The sequence below is a fragment of the Nycticebus coucang genome, chromosome 11 (assembly GCF_027406575.1).
Source record: "Nycticebus coucang isolate mNycCou1 chromosome 11, mNycCou1.pri, whole genome shotgun sequence".
Taxonomy (NCBI): Eukaryota; Metazoa; Chordata; class Mammalia; order Primates; family Lorisidae; genus Nycticebus; species Nycticebus coucang.
The window spans coordinates 120297026-120324615 of record NC_069790.1 but is presented as its reverse complement, the minus strand read 5'-3'; the positions used below and the strand labels follow the sequence as shown (position 1 = coordinate 120324615).

The 27590-nt window shown below is 40.7% G+C and overlaps 1 protein-coding gene across 1 annotated transcript in view; it reads left to right on the top strand.

Annotated features, from left to right (window-relative positions):
- Positions 1-303: 303 nt before the first annotated feature.
- The window catches only part of GIMAP8 (GTPase, IMAP family member 8), a 41393-nt gene continuing 14106 nt past the window's right edge, over positions 304-27590 (top strand). Inside the window, exons 1-2 of the mRNA XM_053609170.1 lie at positions 304-720; positions 25337-25997. Coding sequence (XP_053465145.1) covers positions 653-720; positions 25337-25997 — 729 coding nt within the window. The 5' untranslated portion in view covers positions 304-652. The remainder of the gene's footprint in view (positions 721-25336; positions 25998-27590) is intronic.

Here is a 27590-nt window from a genome sequence, read left to right as displayed (position 1 = left end):
GTGTAGTATTTTCCAAGCTGGGGAAAAGCACTCATTCTCCCGAGCGCGGCATTGGTGCACCAGGCTCAGAGTTTGCCCAAGGAAGCCCTGCCTGGTGGGCCACTGAGGACTCGATACAGAAGGTTGAAAAGGCCACTTCAGGCCACTGGCTTTGCTCAGAGCCTTTAGGCGTCCCTCACAGCTGTTGCCTTGGGGACAACAAGCCCTCCCTCCCTCCCTCTCCTGCCAGCACCGAAGCCCCTCCTCCAGCAGCCAGCCCTCTTGGACGGGCAGGGCCCCTCCCCCTGCTGAGAATGACACTCCCCCAATCCTCCCAGTCTGCAGGGGCCTGAGGGGCTGTGCTCTCAAGTCTTCTGCTGTGTCTTGACCCCCAAAGGCAGACAGTGGCCAAGGAAGAAATGCGGGTGTGTCCCGGAAGCTGGCTCCTCCTGAGTCCAGAGGGCTCCCGACCTTCTCACCCTGGGCCTGGCACGCCCTGAACGTCCCTCTTGGACTGCATTCTGTGCCTCCACCTGCAAAAAGACTCGAAATTCTCCTGCCAGCAGGATTCAGGCCCTGGGAAGCTGACCAGTCCCTGCCGTCCTCTTTCTGACCCTCACCCTCTGCAGGATTTGCTTCTGCTCCACAGCAGCTGCCTCCACCAGGCCGAGAGATGGAGAGACCGGACCTGGTAGATCTGGGAGGCTCTGAGACCAGGAAAGACCAGAGGACAGGACCACAGTACGTGTGCCCGTGTGCGCCCGCGTGTTCTCTACGCGCTTGTGGGGGGATGGTGGGCTTGCCACAGGGAAGGCAGTCCACCCAGCCATGGAGAAGGGGCTGCCTGCCAGCTCTGACTGCAGGGCTCCGGGAAGGTTTCCACTTGGTCCCAAAAATATCTCCCCAACCTGCTGCAGAGCAGCCTCAACAAGAGTGGGCGCCTCACCTCACTGGGGATGCCTGTAGGAGGGCCTGTCCTAGGAGGAGAGGGTCTCAGGGAGGGGACGCTTGGCCCCAAAGAGGAAAAACCATGTGGGAAGGAGGCTTCCCAGGAGCCCTGTGCTGGATGGGGAGTCACCAGAGGCTCGCTGCTTTTCCATATTCACTTTTGCTATAGTTCTCAGTCTCTGCACTTAGGATTCTGTTAACTGGGCATGGGAGGTGGGCAATACTTTACTGCAAAGAATATTTCTGATTTCACCCACATTTAAGCCAACCTGGCCCTCACCTTAACCCTTCCCTTCCTCTTTCTGACTCACCTGCTGAACTGCAGCTAAAGCCCTCCCCATGCTGGGCTCTGGAAGCTTCTCTGACCACCTTTCTGTGCGTGGAAATGGCCCCTAGATGTGGGATGAGTCCCTACTGTCCTTGGCAGCTGTGGTGGGAGGCCTGAACCCACATCCTGCTTGGGCTATTTCCTGAGAAGAGGGTGGAGGCTGCCTGTAGAGTCTTCACTGACTTCCTGGGAGAAAGCTCTCCTTTTTTCTCTCAGTTGCTCTGCCAGAGGCTCCAGAGTGGCCTGGGAGATGTGATCAGAAGGAAACGTGAACCAATAAAGGAGAGAGTGAGGGAAGAGTGAGTTTGGGTTCCTTTTGGTCTTTAAATGCATTTTCTATGTGCTTAGGAGGAAATTGTACAGGTTGGACAATTGTATGTATGGTAAGAGTTTGTGTGTAAGTCCTGATTCAATATGAAGCTGCAGGTAGAATTCTGACAAAGACTCAGATTTAGTCACACGGTGCTGGAAAACCATATAAAACAATGCTGCTTCATTGGGAAATACATTTCTTTCTACTTCAGTCCTGCAGGAGGTCTCTGCTTCCTTCAGTTCGGTGTTTACTCACTAGTGATCTGGGGACCACAGCTAAGGGCAGAGATGAGGTGGGGTTCCTGATGGTATAAGCACCACAGTACCAGGCTGCACATTCTTTTCAAGCCCACGTGAACATTTAAAATAAACTATTGGGCCAACAAGTAAATCTCAACCAATAACACATACTTTACATAGACATTGTTCTCTTGCCGTGGTTCGACATTTGAAATAAATAAAAAGGTGCCAACTTCTCAATGCTTTTTGAAATTTAGTCATCACTTCTCCTGTTTTATGGGTCACAAAGAAATCAAAATGGACATTAGAACATATTTAAAACTGGTAAACAAAAAGAGCAGAGGAAAGGCTGAATACTATAATGATGTCAGTTGCTCTCAAACTAAGGTATTAATACAATGCAAAAGCATTCAGAATTTCAGCATTCAGAAATTCAATGCAATGACATTCAGACTTTCTCAGGAAATTCATGGCTGATTTTAAAAGTCCTGTAGAAAATTAATGAGCCTAGAATAGCCAAAGACAATTTTGAACATGTTGAGAGTTGCTCAGTCAGATTAACTAAGACTTATTTTAAAGTTACACTAAGTCACATTGGCTTTAGTAATGGAGACATTCTGGCTCAGGAATATAAGACTAAGAGTCCAATGGACAAAATAGAACTTAGGGACAGAATTGTGGAACAGCAAGCACTGGGTATCCAACAGAATCACTGAAGGATGGATGAACTATTTCATAAATGGGGCTGGGGGAAACCTGGCTCTTCATGTGGAATTTTTTTTTTTTTTGTAGTTTCTGGTCAGGGCTGGGCTTGAACCCACCACCTCTGGCATATGGGGCCGGTGCCCTACCCCTTTGAGCCACAGGTGCTGCCCTTCATGTGGAATTATTTAGGAATGCTCATTTTTTATTAAATGTGGCTTAAACCAGTCCTTGTTAAACTGGAATGCTCTTGAGAATCACCTGGACTTTGTTAAGTGACAGCTTCTGACTCAGTGGGTCTGCGGTGGGCTCTCATTCTACCATTTTAGTGAAATCTCAGTTGTAGGCAATGTTGCTAATTTATGAATTACACCTTGATTAGCAAGAGCTTAAACCATAGGATTATTAAGTGAATATTTAACAGAGAGGTCATCTCCAGGATATGCTGGCAGCTCAGTGGTACACCAGGCAGAGAAAGGTCTTTTATCTTCCTGCTTTGTCATACATTAGCTTGCAGGTACATGTTGGCTTTTTGTTTTTGTATTTGTTACCTCACTGGCCACAACATCTGTCACAATTCCAGACCACACTTCAATTCCATTTGAGGAGGTGGAAGGGATGAAGCAGAGGTTCTCTACTTGAGTCTGGCCCTATCACCAAGAAAACAGTGCTCTTCCCAGAGGCTCCAAGCACAATTTCCCTTATTTGTCATCTGCGTGTCACATGGACACCCCTAGTTAAAAGGGAAGCGGGAATAGAGAATGTATTAGGGTTTTTTTGGCTGCTGTAACAAATTGCCACAAATTTAGTGGCTAAAACCTACAGATTTATCATTTTATAGTTCTTGAGGCCAGAGTCCTGAAAGCAAGGTTTTTGGACAGGAATGTGATCCATCTGAGACTCTGTGAGAGGATCCTTTTCCTTCCTTTTACAGGCTCTACAAACAGTGGTTCTCAACCTGTGGGTCATGACCCCTTTGTAATAAAATACATCGCGGCATTAGGAAGGTTGAGAACCACTGCACTAGAGGCCACCTCCATCTCCCTTGGCCCTGGCCCCTTCCTCTCCCTTCAAAGCCAGCAGTGTAACATCTTCCAGTCTCTCACTCTCTGATCTGCCTCTGTCCTCAAAACTCCTTTTTATCACTCTGACTTTCCTGGCCTCCTCCTATATTGGCCCCCCCAGATGATCCCAGAATATCTCTCCATTTCAAAACCCTTAATCACATCAGCAATGTCCCTTTACTGTGCAAGATAACGCAGCCGTTAATTCTGGGGATTGGTACCTGGACATTGTGGGGGACCATTTTTCTGTCTACCCTAAAAAATATCTAGATCACTTCCTTAACCCATCATTTTTAGTGGGTGATCTGTAAAGCAGAAGGTGGTTAATTGGTTTAGCCAATCAACAGTGTTTACCATTTTTGTGAATATGGAAAAGTAATTGAATTACTTGCCTAACTTATACTATACACAAAAAAATAAATTCCAGGAAAATTAAAGATCTAAAAATTAAAAGCAGGAAATATTTAGAAAAATGTGAGATATCTTTTTCATATGCTGATTTACATTTTAAGAGGATTTTAAAATAAAATATAAAATGCTCAAATTATAAAGGAAAGGGTTGATAAATACAAGTGGATTAAAATTTATTTTTGTGTGTTTGTGACAAAAAGCAATATGAAGAAACCTAAAAAATAAGACATAGCTTGGGAGAAGGTCTATGAAATGTGTAGAATCAACAAAAGTTTAGTAACCAAAACATACAAATCATTTCTACAAATCAGTAAATGATACTGAAAATCCATAGGACAAATGGACAAAGAATATTAACTATTCGGTTCACAGAAGGGAAGTCCAAATAGCCAATAAGCATATGAAAAGATACAAACATCATAGACAAGGGCAACATTTATAAAATACCATTTTATACAAACCAGATTGGAGACAGTTTGGAAGATGAGGTTATTGGGGCAGATGTCCTGGGTCCAAAGTCCTGCCAGATCCCACAGCTGTACCTTGCTCATGAACAGTTCTCTGAGCAGCTCTCTGCTACTTTTTCCTCTCTAGATGTGCTGTATTCTGTGCTACTCCTCCAATAGGTCAAGACCTTTGAACTTGCTCTTCCCTCTCACTGAGTGATTCAGTACTTTTTGAAAAATTTCAGTTTACTACAAGGGTATATATGATTGGATTACATTGTTTGCACTGGAGTCCTCTACCCAGAAAGTGTACCATACACCCATTAGGTGGGAGCTTACTAAGTACCCTCTTTCCCTCCCCCGGTCCCCACTTCTTAATTTCATTGCGTTTTTTTCTCATGTGGGCCTGTAGTTATTCATCTACTAATTTCAAATTAGTATTCAGTACATAGGGTGTTTGCTTTTCCATTCTTGAGCACTTCAATACCTTTGCCAAGTGTGATAGTCAAGTGCTGCAGAGAAACAGAGCCACTAAGAGTGTGTGTGTGTGTGTGTGTCTTTGTATGTATGTGTGTGTGTGAAGAGATTTATTTAAGAAATTGGCTCACATGATTATGGAGACTCAGGAAGAATTACAGTGTGGGTCCAAAGGCAGACTGCTGCAGAACCAGATGAAATCCAAAATCCCACTCCTGAGGGGCTCCTTCTTGCATGGGGCAGATAAGCCTTTTGTTTTACTCTGGCCTTCAAATGATTGGAAGAGGCCCATTTGTATTACTGAGGGCAATTTGTTTTGCTCAAAGTCCACTGATTTAAATGCAAATCTCATCTAAAAACACCATCACGGAAACATTCAGAATGTCTGACCAACTCTCTAGGAACTCTGGTCCAGGTAAATTGACACACAAAATTAATCATCACAAGTCTATAATGTAAAGACAGTAAAGACTATAACAAGGTCTTAATTCTGCCTAACATGATATTGTTGTCCTGTGTACAACTGAAAGTACACTCACTCTTTCCCTGGAGAAGGAGGTACAGTCCATGAGTGATGTTACCTTTCTCCTTGACATCCCATAACTAATACTTTGATGTAAAGTTAACAACACTTAAACACTATGATATGAAGTCAATACATCTTATGTTTCATAACTAAGGAATAAGAAAGGGAGAAAACAGATATTTCACACACACATACATTCATAACAAAAGAAGGAATAAACTTATGATGATGACAATTCTTGTTTCTGTTACCTTTCATGTGGTCACAACTGGTATTATAACTACCTTCTTCTATTACCCACTCTCTATTCCCCTTGCCTTCAGCAAGCACCTCAGCTGGTTGTGGACCTTTCCCTGGCTGGGTCACCTATTCCTTCACTCCTGAAGAGTCTGGGCCCTTTGTAGTCCTGCCTGGATTGGGTTGGTTTCTTTTGATTTTGATCACAGGGCATGGTAGTACTAAGAAATGCCCTCAGACATGCCCTTCTTGGTGTAGGAGTCCACTTTCCCTTGGATAGACAGGATCAATCACCCCAGCCAGCAGTGTAACTCCCTTCATAGCCTGTTGTTTAGAGACACGAGGAGCCCAAACTGGCCAGGTGGTAGTCTTAACTTCCACTTCAGTGGAATCACCATTGTGTCTCTGAGAGGAAGGATTCCCTCAGAGAATCCTCTTAAAACCAAGACCTCTAGGTCAGTAGTGTGTAAGGTCCTTGGGGACAGGAAGCAAATATTTTTGTAGTAGATCACTAGGGGTAATACTGAGTGGTGCCACTCCAACTTCTACCCCTTGATTCCTGAACCTGTGACTCTTAGCTGTGAAAGAAATATCACCATATATTGAACACTGATTCAAAGCTATGCATGACCTCCTGGAGAACCTCACCCCAGCTCTGCAAAGTATTGTCATCTAGCTGGTGCTGTAATGAAGTCTTCAAAAGGTGATTCTACTATTCTATTAAGCCAGCTGACCCACAATGGTGGGGACTATGGTAAGACCAGTGAATTCCATGAGTGAGGGTCCTTGCCACTCTTCTTCTGTTGTTAGGTGAGTTCCTTGGTCAGAAGTAATGCTGTATGGAAACTATGACAGTGGACAAGGCATTCTGTCAGTCCATAGATTGTACTTTTGCGAGAAACACTACATGTAGGAATACAAATCTATATTCAGAGATTTATACAAAACACTGCTTTCTTCCCCATGATTGAAGTGGTTCAGTGTTATCAACCTGCCACCAGGTAGTTGTCTGATCACTCTGGGGAATGGTGCCATACAGGGACCTCAGCCCTGGTCTCTGCTGCTAGCAGATTGAGTACTCAGTGGTGGTCATGATCAGGTCAGCCTTAGTGAGTGGAAGACCGTGTTGCAGGGCCCCTGTGTAATCTCCTTCTGTGCCACCATGGTGACTTTGTTCATGATCCCATTGGGTGATGACAAGGTGCCTAGGGAAAGAGCTTGACTGATATCCACAAACTGGGTCATCAGCAGGGAGAAAGGCTAGACAAGGGTGTAATGTATTATGGAACATTTTACAACTTTACTGTGGATGCTGTGGCTGGCCATCCATGGGGTACTATGCTTCTGAGTCCATGGCCCAACCCACCACTCTGCACTTCTCTGTTAGTGTCATCATTACTCATGTTGATCATGAGTCCTGTAAACCAATGCTTTCTAGTTTGTCTCCTGTGATATTATTTTCAGAGTATCATGTATACCATGCATTATACAGTGGGTGCCAAAAATGAATACACATTTTAAGAAAGGAAAAATTGTATTAAAATTGTAATACTCTGTGGTGGAGACAAGATGGCTGACTGAAGCCAGCTTTCCACAGAGGCTCCCATCCAGAAGGAGAGTTAAAGGACAGAAATTTAGCAAGTAACCTGGTGGTTTAGAGCTTCCCCAAGAGAGAAGGTTGAAGAACGCACATCAACCCTGCTGAGGTGAGCTGCGACCCCAAGGATACAAACAAAAGGTACAAAATCAATCACCAAGCAAACAGGCGTCCACTCCCCAATGAGAACGGCTTGGAGTGCCCCACAAACAAATGAGCAGAGTTCAAAGTTCCTCCCACTACACTGCATGGGAGAGACCCTCTAAAAACTGGACCTACTTTGCCTATTAGGGTGCCACAGCATTCTCCTGCCAGGCATAAAACTGTGTAAAATTGTATATATTCTCTACCTACAATTCTGAGCTCCCTGCACTCCCCTCCACTCTCACTCTGAGGTCTGGAGGCCTGTCCCCCAGGAGTCCAGATGCTTGGTTGGTTTCTCGAGGGGTGTGGACAGGGCCTGGACTGCAGCTGGTCAGTGCTGACTCTGTGGCATGGGAGTGGGGAGAGGATGGTCAGCTGAGAGGGAACCATGCTGAAGGGGCGGTGCCCCAAGGCACAGAGCAATAGCTGTTTTTGGCAACAATAGGGCTCACCCCCTGATATTCCAAAGTCACACCTCCTATCTCTCTGGGCAATCAGAGGGGGCCAGGCATCTTCTCAGATGGCAACCACCACTGAACAGATCTGGGACGGAAACACAGGTCCCGTGAGTAAAGGGTTTGCGTGAAGTGGTACCGGCCTGGGTAAAGCGTGGAGACTAGAAAACACATGCGCAGTACTGGCTGACTCCCAGGGTGGGGCTGACCCAGAGGATCACTTTACTGAGCCTAAGATGCACCCGGCCCCCAGGGGATTGTCAGCTTATAGACAAAGGAAGGCAGGAGTCTAGAACTGACATCTAACTGTGCTGCAAATATAAACCTGCAGGAGCAAAGGCAGGGCCTGAGGTGCAGGTTTTTGGAACTCAAAACAGCTTCTCTTCTGCAAGAGAATTTAGCAGGGACAGAAATAAATTCCCACAAAGTTGTGCTGTCAGTAACATCAATCGGGGGCGAGGCTGGAACTGAATGAACACCCTCCAGCCTCCATCAAGTGCCCAAAGTTGTCAGGCCACATCTCCCCCTGCTGGGTAGAGGCAGAGAGCAGTGGCCTGGCTGTGCAGATATAGATAACCTTGTGATTCAGGCAGGTGCAAACCCCTGGAGTATCTACTCATTGGAGGCAACTGCATCACAGCCCTGCGGGGTTATCAGTGACTGGGGGTGACAGAGGTACAAGGTGGAGGAAGGAGGCATCAACCTTCCCAGACTAATCTGTTTTCTGGGTGGGTCCACCTGACTTCACAGAGCACCAGAGGAAGTCATACTTGAGTTGTCAGCAGACACCTGCAATCTAGTTGCCAGAGACCTTTTAAACTCTCCCACTTCAGACAGGTGCTGACAGAGACAATTGATTAGGACATTTTGAACTGAGCCAATCGCCCGAAGATCATCCAAGTGGTTGATCCTGAGTGTGGTTGTAGGAAGGTTTGATTTTCCTTTTCCAATTGTTACCTGTGGGGGGCAGGGTGACTTAATTGCTGGTATTTCTCTACAGCTGAGACTTCAACCCAGAGTAACTGTTTCCCTAGGGTGGGGGAGAGACGAGCTGAAACCAAGACAGAGCCACTTAGCCCGACCACACCAAACAGCTTCCCATTATCTCAGGCTGTAGCACTGTATGGGTAACAACAAAGCTCTAGGGGAAAAGTCAAACAGTGTAAAATAATCATGGGGCAGAATCAGCAGAAAAACTCTGGTAACAGAATAACCAGCATATATCAACCCCTGCCCCAAGGAAACGTGGCAGATATAACTGAAGATCCCATTCATAAATAGCTGGCTGAGATGTCAGAAATCGAATTCAGAATTTGGATTGCAAACAAGATTAATAGAATGGAGGAAATTTTGGAAGTAGAAATTCGAGGAGCAATTCAAAAGTCGGAATTAGAAATTTGAGGAGAAATTCAAAAGTTGTCTTGAGAATTTAATGAATTTAAAGACAAAATCACCAAAGATTTTGACACACCGAAGCAAGAATTTGCAGCCCTCAAAGTCCTGAAAAATACAGTAGAATCCCTCAGTAACAAAGTGGAGCAAGCAGAGGAAAGGATATCTGACATTGAAGACAAAGTTTTTGAATGCTCCCAAACTCTCAGAGGAAGAGAAATGGAGAGCAAAATGGATCATTCTCTCAGAGAGCTCTGGAATAATTCAAAGAAGGCTAATATCCGCCTCATTGGTATCCCTGAAGGTGATGAAGTGGCCTTGCTAGGCACAGAGGCCCTTCTCCATGAAATTATGAAAGAGAATTTTCCAGACATGGCAAGAGATTCTGAAATTCAAATACCAAACAGTTTCAGAACCTCAGTAAGACTCAATCTGAATAAGACATCCCCCAGGTATATCACAGTTAACTTCACTAAAGTTAATATGAAGGAGAAGATTCTGAAAGCAGCCAGACGTAAGAAATCCATTACCTACAAAGGAAAGAATATTAGAATGACTGCAGATCTCTCTGCTGAAACTTTTCAAGCCAGAAGAGGGTGGTCATTGACATTTCATCTCCTAAAACAGAATAACTTTCAACCCCAGATCCTGTATCCAGCCAAACTGAGTTTCATTTATGATGGAGAAATTAAATACTTTAATGACATTCATATGTTGAAGAAATTTACCTAAACCAAACCAGCTCTTCAGGATATTCTCAGACCTATCCTCCATATTGACCAGCTCAATCCTCTACCACAAAAGTAAACTCACTCAGAAACTTTTGATCAAACTCCAACTTTCACAGTGATAAAAGGATTAAAAATGTCCACTGGACTTTCAAAAAACTCGATACCCAAAATGTTACCAGACTTATCAATATTCTCCATTAATATGAATGGCTTAAACTGTCCTCTAGAGAGGCACAGGTTAGCTGACTGGATACAAAAACTCATTCCAGATATTTGCTGCATACAAGAATCACATCTTACCTTAAAAGATAAATATAGACTCAGGGTGAAAGGATGGTCGTCCATATTTCAAGCAAATGGTAATCAGAAAAAAGCAGGTGTTCTGATTCTATTTGCAGACATAATAGGCTTTAAACAAACAAAAGTAAGAAAGGGTAAGAATGGTCACTTCATATTTGTTAAGGGTAATACTCAATATGATGAGGTTTCAATTATTAATATTTATGCACCCAACCAGAATGCACCTTAATTTATAAGAGAAACTGTAACAGACATGAGCAACTTGATTTCCTCCAGGTCCATAATAGTCAGAGATTTCACCACTCCTTTGGCAGTGCTGGATAGATCCTCCAATAAGAAGCTGAGCAAAGAAATTTTAGATGTAAACTTAACCATCCAACATTTTGATTTAGCAGACATCTACAGAACATTTCATCCCCCAAAAACTGAATAAAAATACTTCTCATCAGCCCACGAAACATACTCCAAAATCGATCACATCTTATGTCACAAGTCTAATCTCAGTAAATTTAAAGGAATAGAAATTATTCCTTGCATCATCTCGGACCATCATGGAATAAAAGTTGAACTCAGTAACAACAGGAATCTGCATACTCATACAAAAACATGGAAGTTAAATAACCTTATGCTGAATGATAGCTGGGTTATAGATGAGATTAAGAAAGAAATTGCCAAATTTTTGGAACACAAAGACAATGAAGACACAAATTATCAGAACCTTTGGTATACTGCAAAGGCAGTACTAAGAGGGAAATTTATAACACTGCAAGCCTTCCTCAAGAGAACGGAAAGAGAGGACGTTAACAACTTAATGGGACATCTCAAGCAACTGGAAAAGGAAGAACATTCCAACCCCAAACCCAGTAGAAGAAAAGAAATAATCAAAATTAGAGCAGATTTAAATGAAATTGAAAAAATAAAGACTTATACAACAGATTAATAAATCAAAAAGTTGTTTTTTTGAAAAGGTCAATAAAATAGATAAACCTTTGGCTAACCTAACCAGGAAAAAAAGAGTAAAATCTCTAATTTCATCAATCAGAAATGACAAAGACGAAATAACTACAGACTCCTCAGAAATTAAAAAAATCCTTAATTAATATTACAAGAAACTTTATTCTCAGAAATATGAAAATCTAAGGAAATTGACAAATACTTGGAAGCACATCACCTTCCAAGACTTAGCCAGAATCAAGTGGAAATGTTGAATAGGTCTATATCAAGTTCTGAAATTGCATCAACCATGCAAAATCACCCTAAAAAGAAAAGCCCAGGACCAGATGGCTTCACGTCAGAATTCTACCAAACCTTTAAAGGGGAACTAGTACCTATATTAATCAACCTGTTCCAAAATATAGAAAAAGAAGGAAGACTACCCAACACATTCTATGAAGCAAACATCACCCTGATCCCCAAACCAGGAAAAGACCCAACAAGAAAAGAAAATTATAGACCAATATCACTCATGAATATAGATGTAAGAATATTCAACAAGATCCTAACAAACAGAATCCAGCAACACATCAAACAAATTATACATCATGACCAAGTCGGTTTTATCCCAAGGTCTCATTGCTGGTTCAATATCCGTAAATCTATAAGTATAACTCAGCACATAAACAAATGAAAAAACAAAGACTATATGATTCTCTCAATTTATGCAGAAAAAGCTTTTGATAATATCTAGCATCCCTTCATGATCAGAACACTTAAGAAAATTGGTACAGAAGGGACATTTCTTAAACTGATAGAGGCCATCTACAACAAACTCACAGCCAATATCGTATTAAATGCAGTTAAATTGAAATCATTTCCACTCAGATCAGCAACCAGACAAGGCTGCCCATTGTCTCCACTACTCTTTAACACTGTATTGGAAGTTTTAGCCATCACAATTAGGGAAGAAAAGGTGATCAAGGGTATCCATATAGGGTTAGAAGAGATCAAACTTTCGCTCTTTTCAGATGATATGATTGTATATCTTGAAAACACCAGGGATTCTACTAAAACACTCTTAGAAGTGATTAAGGAATATAGTAGGATCTCAGGCTACAAAATCAACATTCATAAACTGGTAGCCTTTATATATACCAACAATACTCAAGCTGAAAAGACAGTTAAGGACTCTATTCCATTCACAGTAGTGCCAAAGAAGATGAAATATTTGGGAGTTTATCTAACAAAGGACATGAAAGAGCTCTATAAAGAGAACTATGAAACTTTAAGGAAAGAAATAGTTGAAAATGTTAACAAATGGATAAACATACCATGCTCATGACTGGGAAGATGTTAAAATGTCCGTACTACCCAAAGCAATATAAAATTTTACTGCAATCCCTATTAAAGCTCCACTGTCATACTTTAAAGATCTTGAAAAAATGATACTTAGTTTTATATGGAATCAGAAAAAAACCTCGAATAGCCAAGACATTACTCAGAATAAAAAACAAAGCAGGAGGAATCATGCTACCAGACCTCAGACTTTACTATAAATCGATAGTGATCAAAACAGCATGGTACTGGCACAAAAACAGAGAGATAGATGTATGGAACAGAATAGATAACCAAGAGATTAACCCAGCTACTCACTCTTATTTGATTTTTGACAAGCCAATTAAAAACATTCAGTGGGGAAAAGCTTCCCTATTTAACAAATGGTGCTGCGTGAACTGGCTGGCAACCTGTAGAAGACTGAAACTGGACCCACACCTTTCACCATTAACTAAGATAGACTCTCACTGGATTTAAGATTTAAACTTAAGACATGAAACTGTAAAAATACTAGAAGTGAGTGCAGGGAAAATCCTTGAAGAAATTGGTCTGGGTGAGTATTTTATGAGGAGAACCCCCTGGGCAATTGAAGCAGCTTCAAAAATACACTACTGGGATCTGATCAAAGTAAAAATCTTCTGCACAGCCAAGAATACAGTAAGTAAAGCAAGCAGACAGCCCTCAGAATGGGAGAAGATATTTGAAGGTTATCTCTCTGACAAAATTTAATAACCAGAATCCACAGAGTACTCAAACATATAAGCAAGAAAACAACAAGTGATCCCATCACAGGCTGGGCAAGGGACTTGAAGAGAAACTTCTCTGACGAAGACAGGTGTATGGCCTACATACATATGAAAAAAATGCTCATCATCCTTAACCATCAGAGAAATGCAAATCAAAACTACTTTGAGCTATCATCTAACTCCAGTAAGATTAGCCTATATCACAAAATCCCAAGACCAGAGATGTTGGCGTGGCTGTGGAGAAAAGGGAACACTTCTACACTGCTGGTCGGAATGCAAATTAATACATTGCTTTTGAAAAGATGTTTGGAGAACACTTAGAGATTTAGAAATAGATCTGCCATTCAATCCTATAATTCCTCTACTAGGTATATACCCAGAAGACCAAAAATCACATTATAACAAAGATATTTGCACCAGAATGTTTATTGCAGCCCAATTCATAATTGCTAAGTCATGGAAAAAGCCCAAGTGCCCATCAATCCATGAATGGATTAATAAATTGTGGTATATGTACACCATGGAATATTATGCACTCTTAAAGAAAGATGGAGACTTTACCTCTTTCACGTTTACATGGATGGAGCTGGAACATATTCTTCTTAGTAAAGTAGCCAATGTATTCAGCCCTACTATGAAACTAATTTATGGCTTTCATATGAAAGCTATGACCCAGTTATAACATACGAATATGGGGAAGAGGCAGAGGGAGGGGAGGGAGTGGGGAGGATGGGCGGAGGGAGGATGATTGGTGGGATTACACCTGCGGTGCATCTTACAAGGGTACATGTGAAACTTAGTAAATGTAGAATAAATGTCTTAACACAATAACAAGAAAATGCCAGGAAGGCTATGTTAACCAGTGTGATGAAAATGTGTCAAACGGTCTATAAAACCAGTGTATGGTGCCCCATGATCGCATTAATGTACACAGCTATGAGTTAATAAAAAATAAAATTGTAATACTCAATATACACCAATAATATTTGTTATCTCTAATATTGTATCTTGTACATCTTGCAGTTGCAGAAGTAAAACATGACTCGAGTATTACAATTTTAATACAGTTTTGTCCTTTCTTAAAATGTGCATACATTTCTTGGTACCTTTTGTTTTGACTGTATGCTTTAGATGTACTGCTCTATCATATTTTATAGGATTCTCCAAACTTGGATAATCATTAGTATTTCTGTGACATTTAATAAGTACAGATTTCTAGCCTACTTCCATTGAAGTTTTGATTTAGTATGTCCAAGTTGGGTCCCAGAAGTCTGTATTTTTAACAATTGACTATCACTTGTTTTTTACATTTAAAAACATTTCAAAATATGAAGGGGGTACAAATGCTTTTATTATATGAATACCTTTAATAGTGCTTGAGTCAGGGCTTTCAGTGTTCCCCTCAACTGAATCATGTTCATTGTACATGATAGGTACATTTTTACACTTCTCTTTCCCTCTCCCTCCTTCATGGTTTCCAATGGCATTTACATCTCTTTGTGCCCATGTGTGCCCGTTGATTAACTTCCAATTATTAGAGAGTAAAAAATGATGTTTGTTTTTACATTCCTGAGATACTTCTCTTTGGATAATGGCCTCTATCCAATTTTGTCCAAATTGCTGCAAAAGAGATTCCATTCCCCTTTTTAGCTGAGAAGTACTCCATGGTATATATACCACATTTTCTTAATTCACTCATGAATTGATGGGCACTTAGGTTGATTTCACATTTTTGCAATTGTGAATTGTGCTGCAATAAACATACAAGGAGTGTTGTCTTTTGGATGAAATGACTTCTTTTCCTTTGGGTAGATGCTTTGTAGTGGTATTGCTGAGGCAAATCGTAAGTCTACATATATTTCTTTGAGTAATCTCCATACTGTCTTCCATAGAGGTTGTACTAATTTGCAGTCACTACAACGTACAAGCATTATTTTCTCTCTGTATCCAGACCAGCATCTATTGTTTTTTTACTTTCTAATAATGGCCATTATGACGGGGGTAAGATGATATCTCATTGTGGTTTTAATTTGCATTTCCCTGCTGATTATTGATACTGAGAATTTCTTCATTTTTTTCCCCATCTGTCTCTATGTTCATGTCTTTTACCCACTTTTTATCTTCTTGCCTTTTTATTTTTTTCTTCCCTTCCCTTCCTTTCCTCCCCCCCCCCTCCTTCCTTCCTTCTGTTTTTTTCCTTTTCTTTCCAGTGTGTCCTTCTGTCACCCTGGGTAGAGTGCCATGATGTCATAGCTCACAGCAATTTCAAACTCTTTGCCTCAGCCTCCCAAATAACTAGGACTACAGGGACCCACCACAACACCCAGCTAGTTTTTCTATTTTTGGTAGAGACAGGGTCTTATTCTTGCTCAGGCTCGTCTCAAACTCCTGAGCTGAAGTAATCCACTTGCCTTCTCCCCCCCACCCCCCCACCAGAGTCCTAGGATTATAGATGTGAGCCACCACACCAGCCTTTTGCTCACTTTTTAATGAGGTTGTTTTTTTTTTCTTGCTGGTTTGTTTGAGTTCTTTGTAGAATCTAAATATTAGCTCTGTGTTGGATGTATAGTTTGTGACTATTTTATCCCATTTTGTAGGTTGTCTGTTTACTCTGTTTATTATTTCTTTCACTGTGCAGAAACTTTTTAATTTAACCAAGTCCCAGTTATTTCTTTGTGTTGTTTCTGTATTTGCTTTTGGGGTCTTCATTACAAATTCTTTGCCTAGGTCAATGACTAGAAGAGCATTCCCTACATTTTCTTCTATAATTTATATGGTTTTATGCCTTGCGTTTAAATCTTTTATGGACATTTTAACCATGTTCTTTCTATCATTTCATGACCATGAGATGTTTTTCCATTTATTTGTGTTGTTTGAAAATTCTTTCATCAATGTTTCATAGTTTTCCTTTTAGAGACCTTTCACTTCCTTGGTTAGGTATATTCCTAAGCATGTTATTTTTCTTGTTGTTGTTGCTATTGTGAATGCTATTGAGTCTTTGATTTGACTCTCAGTTTGATTGTTGTAAGTATATAGAAATACTACCGATTTGTGTATATTGATTTTTTTAACGTGAGACTTCATTTATGAATTATTGGGGGTGTTTTGGTGGAGTCTTTGTGATTTTCTACATACAAGATGACATTGTCAGTGAAAAGTGATAATTCAACCACCTCCTTCCTGATTTGGATGCCCTTTATTTCTATCTTGTGCCTAATTGCTCTGGCTAGGGCTTCTTGGGCTATGTTGAATAAAAGTGATGACAGTGGGCACCATTGTCTTGTTCCAGTTCTTAGGGAAAATGCTTTCAACTTTTCTCCATTCAATGTGATGTTGGCTGTGGGTTTGTTTTCTATGGTTTTTATAATTTTGAGGTATGCTCCTTCTATTACCAGTTTGTTGAGGTTGAGGGTTTTTTTATTTTTAATATCATGAAAGGGTGCTGGATTTTATCAAATACTTTTTTGGCTTCTATTGAGATGACCATACGATCTTTGTTTTGGCTTTGTTTATGTGATGATTCATATTTATTGATTTGTGTATGTTGAGCCACATTGCATCTCTTTGACTCGATCATGGTGAGTTATCTTTTTGATGGGCTTTTGATTTTGCCTTGCTATTATTTTGTTGAGGATTGGTTAGGTATATTCTTAAGTATGTTATTTAGCTTTTTTTAGAATACAGACTTTTGCATCTGTATTCATAAAGGATATTGGTATGATATCTGTAGATTCCTTTTTTGTGTCCTTTCCTGGCTTTGGTATCAAGGTGACACTGGCTTCATAGAAGTAGTCAGGGAGGGTTCCCTCCTTCTTGATGTTATGAAATAATTTTTTTATTAAATCATAGCTGTCTACATTAATGTGATCATGGGGCACCATACACTAGTTTCATAGACCGTTTGACACATTTTCATCACTCTGGTTAACATAGCCTTCCTGGCATTTTCTTAGTTATTGTGCTAAGACATTTACATTCCACATTTACTAAGTTTCACATATACCCTTGTAAGATGCACCACAGGTGTAATCCCACCAATCCTCCTCCCTCTGCCCACCTCCCCCTCCCTCCCCTCCCTTTCCCCCTTCCCTCTATTCTTAGGTTGCAACTGGGTTATAGCTTTCATGTGAAAGCCATAATTTGTTTCATAGTAGGACTGAGTACATTGGATACTTTTTCTTCCGTTCTTGAGATACTTTACTAAGAAGAATATGTTCCAGCTCCATCCACGTAAACGTGAAAGAGGTAAAGTCTCCATCTTTCTTTTAGGCTGCATAATATTCCATGGTGTACATATACCGCAATTTATTAATCCACACGTGGATCGATGGGCTCTTGGGTTTTTTCCATGACTTAGCAATTATGAATAGGGCTGCAATAAACATTGTAGTGCAAATATCTTTGTTATGGTGAGATTTTTGGTCTTCTGGGTATATGCCTAGTAGAGGAATTTATAGGATTGAATGGCAAATCTATTTTAGATCTCTAAGTGTTCTCCATACCTCTTTCAAAAAGGAATGTATTAATTTTCATTCGAACCAGCAGTGTAAAAGTGTTTCCTTTTCTCCACATCCACGCCAACATTCTCTGGTCTTGGGATTTTGTGATATAGGCTAATCTTACTGGAGTTAGATGATATCTCAAAGTAGTTTTGATTTGCATTTCTCTGATGATTAAAGATGATGAGCATTTTTTCATATGTCTGTAGGCTGCGCGCCTGTCTTCTTCAGAGAAGTTTCTCCTCAGATCCCTTGCCCAGCCAGTGATGGGATCTCTTGTTCTTTTTTTGCTTTTACATTTGAGTTCTCTGTGGATTCTGGGTATTAAACCTTTGTTGGACACATAACCTGCAAATATCTTCTCCCATTCAGAGGGCTGTTTGCTTGCTTTACTTACTATGTTCTTGGCTGTGCAGAAGCTTTTTAGTTTGATCAGGTCCCAGTAGTGTATTTTTGAAGCTGCTTCAATAGCCCTGGGGATCCTCCTCATAAAATACTCGCCCAGACCGATTTCTTTAAGGGTTTTCCCTGCATTCTCTTCCAGTATTTTCATAGTTTTCATGTCTTAAGTTTAAATCTTCAATCCAATGAGAGTCTATCTTAGTTAATGGTGAAAGGTGTGGGTCCAGTTTCAGTCTTCTACAGGTTGCCAGCCAGTTCACCCAACACCATTTGTTAAATAGGGAATCTTTTCCCCACTGAATGTTTTTAATTGGCTTGTCAAAGATCAAATAACGGTAAGTACCTGGATTCATGTCTTGGTTCTCTATTCTGTTCCAGATATCTACTTCTCTGTTTTTGTGCCAGTACCATGCTGTTTTGATCACTATCGATTTGTAGTATAGTCTGAGATCTGGTAACATGACTCCTACAGCTTTGTTTTTATTTCTGAGTAATGTCTTGGCTATTCGAGATTTTTTCTGACTTCATATAAAATGAAGTATCATTTTTTCAATATCTTTAAAGTATGACAGTGGATCTTTAATAAGGATTGCATTAAAATTATATATTGCTTTGGGTAGTATGGACATTTTAACAATGTTGATTCTTCCCAGCCCTGAGCATGGTATGTTTTTCCATTTGTTAACATTTTCACCTATTTTTTTTCTTGGCGTTTCATATTTCTCTTTATAGAGATCTTTCCTGTCTTTTGTTAGATAAACTCCCAAATATTTCATGTTCTTTGGCACTACTGTGAATGGAATAGAGTCCTTAACTGTTTTTTCAACTTGACTATTGTTGGTATATATAAAGGCTACCGATTTATGAATGTTGAATTTGTAACCTGAGACACTGCTGTATTCCTTGATCACTTCTAAGAGTTTTGTAGTAGAATCTCTAGTGTCTTCCAGATATACAATCATATCATCTGCGAAGAGTGAAAGTTTGATCTCTTCTGACCCTATATGGATAACCTTGATCGCGTTTTCTTCCCTAATTGCAGTGGCTAACACTTCCATTACAATGTTAAAGAGCAATGGAGACAATGGGCAGCCTTGTCTGGTTCCTGATCTGAGTGGAAATGATTTTGATTTAACTCCATTCAATATGATCTTGGCTGTGGGTTTTCTGTAGATGGCCTCTATCAGTTTAAGAAATGTCCCTTCTATACCAATTTTCTTCAATATTCTGATCAAGAAGGGATGTTGGATATTATCAAAAGCTTTGTCTGCATCGATTGAGAGAATCATATGGTCTTTGTTTTTTCATTTGTTTATGTGCTGACTTATACTTATAGATTTATTGTTATTGAACCAGCCTTGAGTCCCTGGGATAAAACCGACTTGGTCATGATGTATAATTTGTTTGATGTGTCACTGGATTCTGTTTGTTAGGATCTTGTTGAATATTTTTGCATCTATATTCGTGAGTGATATTGATCTATAATTTTCTTTTTCTTGTTGGGTCTTTTCCTGGTTTAGGGATCAGGGTGATGTTTGCTTCATAGAACATGTTGGGTAGTCTTCCTTCTTTTTCTACCCTTTGGAATAGGTTGAGTAATATAAGTACTAATTCGTCTTTAAAGGTTTGGTAGAATTCTGATGTGAAACCATCTAGTCCCAGGCTTTTCTTTTTGGGGAGGTTTTGTATGGTTGATGCTATTTCAGAACTTGATATGGGGCTGTTCAACATTTCCACTTAATTCTGGCTAAGTCTTGGAAGCTGACGTGCTTCCAAGTATTGGTCAATTTCCTTCAGATTTTCATATTTCTGGGAATAAAGTTTCTTGTAGTATTCATTGAGGATTTTTTGAATTTCTGTGGGGTCTGTTGTTATTTTGTCTTTGTCGTTTCTGATTGATGAGATTAAAGATTTTACTCTTTTTTCCTGGTTAGGTTGTCCATGGTTTATCTATTTTATTGATCTTTTCAAAAAACCAACTTTTCAATTTATTGATCTGTTGTATTATTCTTTTGTTTTCAATTTCATTTAATTCTGCTCTAATTTTGGTTATTTCTTTTCTTCTACTTGGTTTGGGATTGGAATGTTCTTCCTTTTCCAGTTGCTTGAGATGTCCCATTAAGTTGTTAACCTCCTCTCTTTCTGTTCTCTTGAGGAAGGCATGCAGTGCTATAAATTTCCCTCTTAGGACTGCCTTTACAGTATCCCAGAGGTTCCAGTAATTCGTGTCTTCATTGTCATTTTTTTCCATAAATTTGGCAGTTTCCTTCTTGATCTCATCTCTGACCCAGCTATCATTCAGCATAAGGTTATTTAACTTCCATGTTTTTGTATGAGTTTGCAGATTCCTGTTGTTACTGAGCTCAACTTTTATTCCATGGTGGTCCGAGAAGATGCATGGAATAATTTCTATTCCTTTAAATTTACTGAGGTTCGACTTGTGACCCAGGATGTGATCTATTTTGGAGTATGTTCTGTGGGCTAATGAGAAGTATGTGTATTCAGTTTTGTTGGGATGAAATGTTCTGTAGATGTCTGCTAAATCAAAATGTTGGATGGTTAGGTTTAAATCTAAGATTTCTTTGCTCAGCTTTTTGTTGGAGGATCTATCCAACACTGCCAAAGGAGTGTTGAAATCACTGACTATTATGGAGCTGGAGGAAATCAAGTTGCTCATGTCTGTTAGAGTTCCTCTTATAAATTGAGGTGCATTCTGGTCGGGTGCATAGATATTAATAATTGAAATCTCATCATATTGAGTCTTACCCTTAACAAATATGAAGTGACCATTCTTATCCTTCCTGACTTTTGTTTGTTTAAAGCCTATTGTATCTGCAAATAAAATTGCAACACCTGCTTTTTTCTGATTACCATTTGCCTGAAATATAGATGACCATCCTTTCACCCTGAGTCTATATTTGTCTTTTAAGTTAAGCTGCAATTCTTGTATGCAACAAATATCTGGACTGAGTTTTTGAATCCAGTCAGCTAACTTATGCCTCTTTAGAGAACAGTTTAAGCTGTTCACATTAATGGAGAATATTGATAAGTCTGGTAAAATTTTGGGTATCGAATTTTTCAAAAATTCAGTGGACATTTTTAATCCTTTCACCAGTGTGGAAGTTGGAGTTTGATCAAAAATTTTTGTGTGAGTTTATTTTTGTGGTGGAGGATTGGGTTGGTCATTATGGAGGATAGGTCTGAGAATATTCTGAAAAGCTGGTTTTGTTATGGCAAATTTCTTCAACATATGAATATCATTAAAGTGTTTAATTTCTCCATCATAAATGAAACTCAGTTTGGCTGGATACAGGATCTGGGGTTGAAAGTTATTTTGCTTTAGGAGATTAAAAGTCGATGACCACCCTCTTCTGGCTTGAAAAGTTTCAGTAGAGAGATCTGCAGTCATTCAAAGATTCCTCCCTTGTAGGTAATGGCTTTCTTTCGTCTGGCTGTTTTGAGAATTTTCTCCTTCATATTAACTTTAGTGAATTTAATTATGATATGCCTGGGGGATATCTTATTGGAATTGAGTCGTGCTGGGGTTCTGAAGCTGTGTGCTATCTGAATTTCAGAATCTCTAAGCATGTCTGGAAAATTCTCTTTCATAATTTCATGGAGAATGGCCTCTGTATGTATCAAGGCAACTTCATCAGTTTCAGGGACACCAATGAGTCGGATATTAGCCTTCAAATTATCCCAGAGCTCTTGAGAGAATGATCCATTTTGCTCTCCATTTCTCTTCCTTTGAGAATTTGGGAGTGTTCAAGGGCTTTGTCTTCAATATCAGAAATCCTTTCTTCTGCTTGCTCCATTCTGTTACTGAGGGATTCTACTGTATTTTTCAGATCTTTGAGGGCTGCAAATTCTTACTTCAGTGTGTCTAAGTCTTTGGTGGTTTTGTCTTTAAATTTGTTAAGTTCTTGAGACAACTTTTGAATTTCTTCTTGAATTCCTAATTCCAGTTTATTAATGTTGTCTGCAATCCAAATTCTGAATTCGATTTCTGACATCTCAGCCATTTGTTCATGAATGGGATCTTCAATTACATCTGCCATATCTTTTTTTTGGTGGGGGGGAGGGTTGATCTAGTCTGGTTATTCGTGTTACCAGAGTTTTTCCGCTGGTTCTACCCCATGGTTGTTTTACTCCCTTTCATTTTTTTCCTGGGGGGTTGTTGAGGGCCCGTACAGTGTTGTGGCCTAAGAAACTGGGGCCCTGTCTGGTGTGGTGGGACTAAGTGTTTCTGTTTTGTTTTCAGCTGGTTTTTTTTCAACCCTAGTGAAACGGATACTCTGGATTGAAGTCTCAGCTTTGGAGAAATATGAGCAATTAAGTCACCCCACCCACCACAGGCAACAATCGGAGAAGGAAAATCTAACCTTCCTACAACCGCGCACCCAGGGCACCACCTGATTTGTCCTCAGGCGATTGGCTCAGTTCAAAAGGTCCAATTCGATTGTCTCAGTCTGCACTGTCTCCGGTTGCCCAGGGAGACAGGGGGTGTGGCTTCAGAATATCCGGTAGTGAGCAGTATTGCTGCCAAAAGATGGCTGCTGTTTTATGCCTCAGGGAACCACTGCTCTGGTGTGGCTCCCTCCCAGCCAACCATCCTCTCCCCGCTCCCGCACCCCAGAGTCTGCACTGACTGGCTGAGCCCCGGCACTGTCCACACTTCTCAATCAATCACCCAAGAGTCTGGACTCCTGGGGGACAGGCCTCCAGATCTCAGAGTGAGAGCGGAGGGGAGCACTGGGAGCCCAGTGTTGCAGGCAGAGAATACACACAGTTCCACAGAGTTTTATGCCTGGTGGTGTTGTTGCCAAAAGACGGCTGCCACACCGCATCTCAGGGAACTGCCTCTCCAGTGCGGCTCCCTCTCAGCCAACAGTCCTCTCCTCGCTCCCACGCCCCAGAGCCAGCACTTACCAGCTGCAACCCAGGCACTGTCCACACCCCCTGAGAAATCACCCAAGAGTCTGGACTCCTGGGGGACAGGCCTCCAGACCTCGGAGTGAGAGCAGAGGGGAGTGCTGGGAGCCCAGGGTTGCAGGTAGAAAATATATACAGTTTTACACAGTTTTATGCCTGGCCGTATTGTCACCAAAAGACGGCTGCCTCACTGTGCCTCAGGGAACTGCCGCTCTGGTGCGGTTCCCTCTCAGCCCACCATCCTTTCCTCGCTCCCATGCCTCAGAGCCAAAGCCGACCAGCTGCAGTCCAGGCACCATCCACACCCCTCGAGAAATCACCCAAGACTCTGAACTCCTGGGGGACTGGCCTCCAGACCTCAGTGTGAGTGGAGGGGAGTGCTGGGAGCTCAGAGTTGCAGGCAGAGAATACATACAGTTCCACACAGTCTTATGCCTGGCAGGAGAATGCCATGGCACCCTAGTAGGGGAGGTAGGTCCAGTTATTAGAGGGTCTCTCCTGTGGAGAGTAGTGGGAGGATCTTTGAACTCTGCCTGATTGTTTGTGGGGCACTCCGAGCTGTTCTCATGGAGGAGGGGACTCCCGTCCACTTGGTCATGGATTTTGTACCTTTTGTTTGTATCCTTGTGGTCGCAGCTCACCTCAGCAGTGTTGACGTGCATTCGTCAACCTTCTCTCTTAGTGCAGCTCAAATCCACCAGGGTACTTGCTAAATTTTTGTCCTTTAACTCTCCTTCTGGACGGTAGCCTCTGTGGAAAGCTAGCTTCAGTCAGCCATCTTGTCTCCTCCTATTGATGTTATGGAATAATTTTTATAGGAAGGGTTCTTCTTTGTAGGTATGAGAAAATTTGGCTGTGAATGCATCTGGTCTGGGCTTCTTTTGTTGTTTTTGGGAGTTTTTTTTTTTTTTTAATTACTGCTTAATTCTTGGTGCTCATTAGTGGTCAGTTCAGGATTTCTATTTCTTCCTGATTGAGGCTTGGGAGATCATTTCCAGGAATTTATCCATTTTCTCCACATTTTCTAGTTCATGTGCAAAGAGATTTTCATAGTATTCGTGGGCAGTATTTTGTATTTCTATTGTGTCAATTGTAATGTCTCCTTTTTTATTTCTGATTGAGCTTATTTGAGTTTTTTCTCTTCTATTTCTTGTTAATCTAGCTATATAGAGGTCTATCCATTTTGTTTATCTTTTCAAAGAAACAATATTTGTTGTGTTTCTCCTTTGTAATATTTTTTTGTTTAGTTCTGCTGTGAGCTTTGTTGTTTCTTTTGCTGGTTTTGGACTTGGCTTGCTCTTTGTTTTCTAGTCCCTTGAGATGTGAGTTTAGGTTGTTAATTTGCGATCTGTCTTTTTAATATACACATTTAAGACTATAAATTTCTTCCTTAGGACTACTTTTTCCATATCCCATAAATTTTGGTGGCTTGTGTCCCCTTTGTCAATCAGTTTGAGGAATCTTTTAGTTTTCATCTTAATTCCATCATTGTTCAGCAGCCGGTTGTTTAATTTCCATAACTTCATATAGATTTGAGTCTTTCTCTTGGAATTTATTTCTAGTTTTATTGCACTATGGTCTAAGAAAATATGTGGTATGATTTTCATTTTTAAAACTTTGCAGAGACATCTGTTGTGGCCTAAGATGTGATCGATTGTGGAAAACGTTCCATGTACTGATGAGAAGAAAGTATAGTCAGTAATTCTTGGGTAGAATGTTCTGTAAATGTCTATGAGATCCATTTGTTCCTGTTTAAGTCCATTATTTCTCACTAATTTTCTGCTTCAATGATCTTTCCAGCTCTGTCACTGGGGTGTTGAAGTCCCTGGAAATTATGATGCTACTGTTTATTACTTTGCTTAGATCAAGTCAAAGTTGTCATATGAATCTGGGGGCTCTTGCATTAAGTATGAAATTTCCTTAAAATTTGAAACTTGTCTGCTCACTATGCTTTCTAACATAACTAACTCTTTGTGCTTCCTAATGGTTAAAAAAAAATAAGGACCTATGAGGGATCTCTGGGTTTGTTTCAGAGATGACAGCACAGAACTATCCTAGGAAATAGAGTTTTTTTTCTAGTATAGTCTGAGTCTAGGACTTTAGTATGTCAAATGCTTTGGAGACAATTTGATTAAGAAAAGGATGTGTTTCTTAGTGTTGCCCTATTAACTTTGTGTGTTGCTTTTTGTCCCAACAGAACCAGTGGGAGCCTACGTCCGGCCAGCATGTTGGGGCAAAACTTCCGTATGTCCAATCTGTGTATACTCCTCCTGGGGAAAAGCTGCTCAGGAAAAAGTGCCACAGGAAACACCATTCTGGGCAAACCTGTGTTTAAGTCCAAATCTTGTGGTCAGATCGTGACTAAAACATGCCAGAGAGAGAAAGGGTCCCTGAACAAGAGGGAGGTTGTGGTCATTGATACCCCTGACCTTTTCTCCTCAAAATTTTGCACAGAAGAGAAGAAATACAACATCCAGCACTGCTTGGAGCTCTCTGCTCCGACTCTCCATGTCCTGCTCCTGGTAATTCGCATTGGCCATTATACAAGGGAGGACAAGGAAACAGTCAGGGGCATCCAAGATGTGTTTGGACCTAAAGCCTGGAGGTACACCATTATTGTTTTCACTCAGAAAGATGATTTGGGGGATGACTTGCTGGAAGATTACATTGATAATGACAAGTCTCTCAAGGAGTTGGTTCAAAGATGTGGGCACCGATACTACGCTTTCAATAACAAGGCAGGTGAGGATCAGCGGACCACTCAGGTGTCAGAGCTTCTGCACAAGATTGAGAATTTAGTAGTTAAGAATGAAGGACCCTATCATGTGAACTTCAAAATGGAAGGCAGCAGATTCCAGGTAAGAATTCTCGTTAATGTCTCCAAGGATCTCTTTGTTGCTAAAGCTAGTGGGATAAAGATGGGTACAAATAATTGAAATATAGCATTGTGTAGTGAAATTGAGTTTTATTTAAGGAAATATTCATAAATAATCTTCAGTAAAAGGAGATATCAGACTGTGTGTTACTTTAAGATCAGCCTAAGGACTTTAGACTATATTGGCAAGTTAATGAACAAATTTCAGCCCATCACTCATTTGGGCTCTCTCTTCACCTAGTTTCAACAAAACTACTCTCTTGTTTTTTTCCTGCTTTCTTTTCGGCTACTCCAGAGATTGCTGAGTCCTCCTCTAATCTCTGACCCCTAAAAGCTGACATCCTCATGGTTTGGTTCTGGCCCTTCTTCGATTCTTTATACTCTCTTCTCAGATTATGCCATATTTTTATGCCCCCAAGCTCTATCTATTGTTAGAAGTTTCCAAATTAGTAGGAATTCTGGTCTGTTTAGAATCTGTCCTGAGAACTCCGACTGCTTTACTCGGGTTACTACTTGGCATCTCCACTTGTCTCTATCTTTGATCTCTCTTAAATCTATAGACTTTTTCCTCTTAAATCAGTCAATGGTTGTGCTGCTTACTATAATCTTCATAACTAAAGTCAGATTCAGCTTTGATACCCTGCTGGCTTGCTTTAGAAATCATCAGGTCCTATGGGATCAATCTACCTGGAATCCCCCTACTTTCCTCCATTTCCAGGCCACCACCTGGCCCAACTTAGCATCTTTTCTTGTCTTTACTATTTTAACATACTAATGACATTCATTCTTGGACATTATACCCTAATCCATTGTACACATTATAACTAGGGTGATATTTTATTTAATTTTTTAACATGAAAGGAAAATGTATTTGTAACTAAGGATGGTACAAATATGCAGACATTAGCCTTTGCAGAGGTTACACTTCAATTGGAGTCACTTATGCATAGGAAACAAAGCACTCACCAACAGTGTAAGTAGGGGAGGCTGAGACAGAGGATTCTTCAGGCCTAAGTGCCAGAGGATGAAAAGCAGGATGTTGAGCCTAGGGGATTTTTGGCTGGGAGAGAGACTTCTTAGGGATGGAGAGTGATAAGCCTAAACAGGATGGAAATAAGAACATTTAGTGACTGATAAATTCCAGACAAATACGTGAACTGTTAAGTCTTCATAGCATCTCTACATACAGATGTTCTACTGACGAGGGAACCAAGGCTCAAGAGAACCAATGTTTCCTGCTTTTTTGTCTTCTATGCCTCAGCTATCTCTCCTTTATGTCAATCTGTCTCTCTTGAAGGCTGTGTGAAATAGGGATGCCAGCAAATAGGAGGATGAGTTTTCTACAGCCCATTCCTTTTGCTTACATACTTCAGCCAATTCCTGCTGGTTTTACAATTAAGTTCAGAACCTGGTTGCACTTTAATTTGGCCTGGCTGCTTACCCTGTGCCCTGTTCTCTATACACTGGTGTCACTGGCCTTCCTGTTCATTCTTGAGATATGCTCATGCCCATGCCAGAGCCTCAACCCTGTGATTCTCTCTGCACCAATACTGCTCCCTGCCCCTTCTCACCCCTG